The 6,220-nt window shown below is 49.9% G+C and overlaps 2 protein-coding genes across 2 annotated transcripts; one reads left to right on the top strand and one right to left on the bottom strand.

Annotated features, from left to right (window-relative positions):
* Nucleotides 1-572: 572 nt before the first annotated feature.
* Nucleotides 573-2,796, bottom strand: LAESUDRAFT_815304 (uncharacterized protein). Its single transcript, XM_040914676.1, has 4 exons — nt 2,372-2,796; nt 1,772-2,318; nt 1,233-1,711; nt 573-1,178 (listed from the first exon to the last, which is right to left on the bottom strand). Exons 1-4 carry the CDS (start codon nt 2,778-2,780, stop codon nt 679-681), a joined length of 1,935 nt encoding a protein of 644 aa, XP_040760192.1. The 5' UTR covers nt 2,781-2,796; the 3' UTR covers nt 573-678.
* A 196-nt stretch (nt 2,797-2,992) lies between these two features.
* On the top strand, nt 2,993-5,335 carry LAESUDRAFT_815303 (uncharacterized protein). The gene is made up of 4 exons (XM_040914675.1): nt 2,993-3,596; nt 3,650-3,763; nt 3,816-3,968; nt 4,026-5,335. Exons 1-4 carry the CDS (start codon nt 3,072-3,074, stop codon nt 5,094-5,096), a joined length of 1,863 nt encoding a protein of 620 aa, XP_040760191.1. The 5' UTR covers nt 2,993-3,071; the 3' UTR covers nt 5,097-5,335.
* Nucleotides 5,336-6,220: the final 885 nt, after the last annotated feature.

The following is a 6,220-nucleotide window of genomic DNA, read 5'->3' as shown; positions in this document are numbered from 1 at the left end:
TGTTAGGTCACGTGACTTCTTATGCGACGAGAAATGATGAAAAATGATATGCTCCTTAATAGCATTTGTTCCTATAATGACTTGTCAGGTAAAACAGTGACAGTTAGTACCATCATCCCCGGCATGTGCTACATGTAGTTTTCCATGCCAAAATGACCTCATTGAGTGGATCAGTTGCTCAAGTATCTGGGTGAATATGCTGGGAAGAAAGACTGTTGATTCCCAGAATGTGAGGATGCAGACAAGGAGAATGTTAGTGAGACTCTCTTATAGGCTGCAGCCGGAACTGTTGTTAATGGAATGCTGGTCAATACATGTAGTACTTCCACACAATCTATGATCTCTATGTATTTATTGTGGCTCTTTGCATGGTGGAATGGTGACCTATCTGTTCTGCTGGGACTTATCGGGCGGCTAACATCTCGAGCACGCTATTCACGTGATGGTCACGCTGTGACCACAGTAGTCGAAGATGAGCTGGGTCTATCTTACCCATGATCAATACCCACTGGCATTTGGGTGAGGTAGCTTGAAGAACTGTCCCTGGCCTTCAAAACTGATCGAAGATTGATCGAGACTGCACATTGGCGAGATTATCTGGTGCTACACAACGACAATCGGCACGAAAACCCTTCAAATTCGCTTGGGACATCAGACATGTTCAAGCGCTCCACGCTATTAGCCGAAGACTGCTGGAGCGAAGACCGGACAGGGATATAAGTTACTATAGGTGGGAAGAGGTGTGGTGCGGCTCTCACTGCAGACCTCGTCAGATGAGGCGCAGACACCGACGATATTATCGTAGGAATGGGTATCATGCCAATCCAGGAATGGAGGGAAACAATCGGTCGAAGATGACAACTCTAATCCTCGACATAGCATGCCAATAAGGTCCCAGGTAGAAGCCGTGTGTGCTGACTTTTTTGAGACGGATGTCGCTGGAGAATCAGCAACGTTCTGTGCCGACTCGTCGCCCGATTCACTCTGTCCGGCATTAGTGAGAACGGGCGCGAGTCGTGGTGACGGTGACGTGTAGGACCGAGAGCGAGAATGCATCTCCAACTGTTCACCGTGGTCGGCATTACAATCGTTCGTGAAAGGTGTTGGTGCATCCGCGAGGAAACCATACGGGGGAATAAAAACGTATGGAGAAACACTCTCGCTCGCATCATATGAGCCTAAAACTGCGATTAGAGCAATACTGAATCCTGTAAAGACAGATGTTCACATACTGAAATCTCCAAGGATGATTCCATCCTCACTTTGACTACTGAGGTAAGTGTGCGAGGCCCAATCTTCGAAGAACGTCACGTCCAGCGGGATTGACGGATCGCGGGGAGCCAATAACACCTGATCTGGATTTTTGAAGTTGGAATCAAACCAATCATTGATGTTGCAGATCTCTTCGTCCAGCTGCTGGTCCGACGGAGGAAATATAGATGTCATACGCGCAACGCTGTCCGGAGCGCAACATCGTGAACGTTTAGAAATATGAACGTTGTCTTCCTCCGCACATCGTTTCCGTCGATTAGTTGTCGTCGAGGATGAACTACTTTGCAATGCAAGCTCTGAACCATGCGAGAACGAAGTTGGAGTTTCGATGTGTGGAATCAAGTCGGTTGCCGAAGGAGCGCATGCTGAAACAGGCGAGCCAAAAGATCCGGCTATGGGAAGGTCCAGTTCGGAGCTGTCGTGCAAGGAATATGACATCCTGGTGAACAAGGTCTGGTTAACATTCCATATTGTGGCAAGGAACGAGCAAGGAACGTACCGGATACGTTTGAGCGGCGGAGTAGTGCAATGAGTATTGGTATCAATATCTTCGCTCAAGGTGCTAGCAGCACGCTTCCGAGTGACGGCAGGTGTAAGGCTACTGTTATACACCGCTGATGAGGGATCTGAGGGTAAGGGCCGAGACATGCAAGGGCTAGCGTAAGCACATCTTTGTGTTCTCGGGATAGATGACTTGAGGGAGTGATCCAGGGTGATGTCATGGCGCCATGTATTGATGTGGTTAGCAGAAGCATTTGCCAGTTTGAACGCACGTTCATGCATCTCTATGATCTCCAAGACCGTACTAGGGTCTAAGAATTCAACGTCTTGATCATTCAAAACGCGAGTGACTGCATTGATCAGCGCAAGACGGGATCCATGAAAATGACCGGCACAAATCGTGGTCCAACCAATACGCCGCCTTGTACGCTTGAACCAACCATCTACCACCTCAAGAGAAACCTCCGCGGTTTTGGCGATCAATAACTTCATTTGGCGGGATGGGTAGGGATTATTCACGTTCGTAAATAACCACTGTGATGCAGCTAAAGGAGCTCTTTAGCGTGGGACACGAACAGAGGGTGAACGAACTGCTTACCATTTTCAAGACGATGAAATGACGCTGTGGTACTTGAGCCCGCAAGAAAAGCGTCATTCCCACCAGGCTCCTCAGGGGTCGCGATCCTGAAGGCAATGTCCTGCAGGGTGGTTCTTCTCAGAGCGTCTTCTAGGTCATCGACCATAGCAGACGTCAACGCGTCATAATCAGCTTGCATGCTTTGAAAGGTATCAGCCAATATGGCGATTCTAGAAGATGTTGCATGCGCCAAGGAGATTGTGTCAGCGTCGAGGCCAGCTTCGGATAACAGAGCGTTATCGACATCGTGCAATAGTGCCGTCCAGTAATGATCGAAGGCCTCTATAGCAGCTGGACCATCGATTACAGTAGAAAGCAGCTTGTCTTCAGCATCCAGCAATCGACTACGGATAGAATCCGCCATTATCATGTGAAGATTCGGTATGTGTTCAGGTTGCGAGAGCCAATTTCGCGGCATGCATACTATTATATACCTGAGCGACCGGTGTAACTTGCGGCGTATCCCGAATGAGAAGGATCATTCATCTCCAAATCCATCCAACAATGCGTCGGAGTCGTGGAACGCCACTGGTTACGAGTCCCCCGATTTTACACGTTCACGTCACTATATCAGGTCGAGATGTTCACGACACATCGTGCCGCTTTTGCTAGTGTATCTGAGCCACTCCCACTAGTACTTACCAGCTGAGCTCCTTCGGCCATGGCCTCATACACGATGCCAGTCTCCGACCTCGATATTTTACGGCGAATCGTGGACGTTGCGAGAAGTGTCGTCAAGGCTTCTGCAGCACGAGCCTCGTTTCCTGCAACAACAGATTCCTCGCGATCGATGCTGCAAGAATATGCTGCACCTGCATTCGACTGCATTCTTCCTCCATTGTTATCGCTAGGTGATCGTCTGCCCTCCATGCTTCATCCGGCAATCGCAAACAAGATCGTAAGTGCCTACACGGAAGCCGCCATGCGACTGAAGAAGGAATGCGAAACGCAGCTTCGGCGAGCTAGCCGTGCATTCATCGATGATTCACCCACTTCGGATACGGAATATCTACAGCTTCTACTTCGTTCGGCTTATCAAACCAAGTTCGTTGACACCATGGATACTTGGGTCAAGCAGATCGTGGATAACGTCAATAACCGAATCATGCATACGCGGAGTGGAGAGCTAAAGTCAGGAACGAGGGAGCACGTGGATATGGACCCCTCGCGGAGCAGCTTTGATCAGGTGAGATGGAATGTAGTCGGGAAAGTGGGACTGCTGAGTGATGAGGTGTCCAGGCTTCCGTCCTGATTTTGATGAAAGCATATCGACAAAATGCTTTTCCCTCTGTGACACAGAGACAGGAACTCGCATGCGAATGTGGCTTGGACTATAGTCAGATCACGAAATGGGTGAGTCCATACCACGCAGTTTCATAAACACGCTCCTCCAACAATTCATCAGTTCCAAAATCAGAGGAATCGCTGCAAGATCGAGAAGGAGAATCCAGGCACAGACCACAACTTTCTTGAACTACCAGAAGAACATAAGACGATCATAGCGGAGTCATTTGACCATAACGCCGTGAATAACGGGTCCTGCCTCAAATGCGGCAAGGTGTGTAGCAGATATAATCTGTATGCATGTTGCTGGACTAACTAGAATGAATATAAGGCCGAGAGCCTGAAACCTATCACACGTGCACCGAGAAGCGGGACAATTATTGCATTCGATCGAGGCCGTCCTGCGCATGCATTTCCATCTCCATATCCTCCTGTCGGCCCCGATCCTCTTTACCCTCCGGAAGATGTCCCTCGCTGCCTGGATTTACCATGGTTGCGACGAACGTCTTCGTCACACATTCCTCTGTCAGGTTCAGCGGATATCGCGGACCTGTCCGAGTTGTTCGCGAGATTGTCTTTGAACGATGATTCTCAGGAGGTTCCGAAGCAATCACAGCGTTCACATTCGGCAACCCTGCACGCTGCTCTTGGATTTGCCGTTATTCCACCTTGTGCACCGCTGCCTGCGTTGCTTCCCTTGCGTTGTGATTATCTGCAATTGTCGTGTGCGCAGTCGTGTCAAAAATCCCTGCTTGACAGTCCCGTGGACAAAAGCCAGGCTTGTTCTGCGTCGCCTCCCCATCCACAGAATCCAGAAACATTCTCGCGTCTCAACCCATCCGCTCATACGCCGTCGTTTAGTACGGCGACTAGCCGGAATTCATCCCATCTCTTCGACCGAAGTGTGTCCGGATTGCCTAGATCTAGACGATACGGACAGCCAAATGGACAGTACTGCGACAAACAAAGTGCTCAGAGTGCCTCATATACGAGGTCAAATGAGCTCGCTTCTAAACTGCGAGAATCCGGCGCAAAGAAAGGGGCCCCCACTGCAACTCCAACACCACCTGTTGCACTTCATTCATCACCGCCGCTGCCTCCGCCTGTTGCATCGATACGAGTGGTTCACCAACCATATCCTCCACCAAGGTATCTGGCAGCAAGACGTATGACTCGGTGGGAAGCGCGTGCCTCTACACCAGAGAAACATGTCATTTCTATCTGGCCCCTTGCACGCTCAATGTGTTCAGTCGGCCGCCGTCGGACATCAGTTTCTTTTCGATCATTATCACCGTCCGGCTCCAGCTCAGGCACAGACTCGGATGTGCCTCTCACACCGCCTCCGAATTCAGTCGACCTCCCTCCTGCTGCTGTAATGCAACACCACTGTCATGACTGGTAGAGGCCCTACGCTGATTGCGTTGTAGAGCTCTGTCTTTTCTCGCCTGAATTTGCGTGATATCTAACTTGTAGTTCGATCCTGTTGATGACGGCGAATGTTTTACCATGCAGACATCGGCCTTTATACCCCGACCGGCTGATCTCAATGTGTTAAATTATTAGTATTTACAGCCTGAGACTAATTTATGACGTGTTCCGACGACATTGTCTTCTCTTCAATAGTATATCTTGCATCGGCGTTGATCTACTCGTGCAAGACCAGCTAATGCTGTCACCTTAAGTAAGCTCAAGAGTCAATGGAGAGTATCCTATTCAAAGGCATATATTATTTCCCGCTACGATAGTAGAGGGTCTTACGGTACGGTCGTGAACGGGAGCAGGTTTCCGCCAAAACTCGACGGCACGTGAAAAATGACGTCAAATCATGTGCGCCGCCACAACAACGCCTTGGCGCTGACTTTCCCCTCGTTCCTTCGTTCGTCCATGTCTCTGTTCGTCGTTGCTCGCACAGTCTTGTTCCTAATAAATCCGTTAGCTCCATGTGAGATACATCTGAAATAATCCATCGAGCCGAGCGACGTCAATCGCGAGGTCCTCATGCTGCGAGAACAGCCCACACCCTCAGGCATTTCATTCAACGTCTGCCATCCATAGGATGCTCGAGATGCGGGATGGGTGATGCAAGCAACTGCAGCTCGTGGAATGAGCGGAATCAGCATCAACGCAGCTTCAGAACGGCGACTGTTTTGAACTGGCAGAAGAGTAATAAAATGGAGTGGGCGAGCTGCTCGTTGCGATTCAGATTCCGAATACGTTTTCGCAACTAATGAGTATGCTTCGAGAATGCGCAAACCAGCATGCACCCAACCTCTGATCGTGCAGCTCTACCTCCTGAACATCCATGAAATACGCCTCATCTCCCCCTCTTGCGCAAGTAGGTCAGATGCGCTTTGATCGCGCATGCACAGCTCCTGCGGAGGCGCTCGTGGTGTGACCGGCGCCACGAACAACAACCCTGAGCGCAATTGTACAAGGATCTAATTGCAAGATCGTCTTGCAGAAAGTCGACGATGCGATCGTAGATCGGCGTGGACTTCTTTTCCGGGAGATTATTGCCCGCTGCAA

Source organism: Laetiporus sulphureus (genome assembly GCF_001632365.1).
Source record: "Laetiporus sulphureus 93-53 unplaced genomic scaffold LAESUscaffold_48, whole genome shotgun sequence".
Classification (NCBI taxonomy): Eukaryota; Fungi; Basidiomycota; class Agaricomycetes; order Polyporales; family Laetiporaceae; genus Laetiporus; species Laetiporus sulphureus.
The sequence above is the reverse complement of the archived record's forward strand: the minus strand, read 5'-3'. Positions and strand labels throughout refer to the sequence as shown.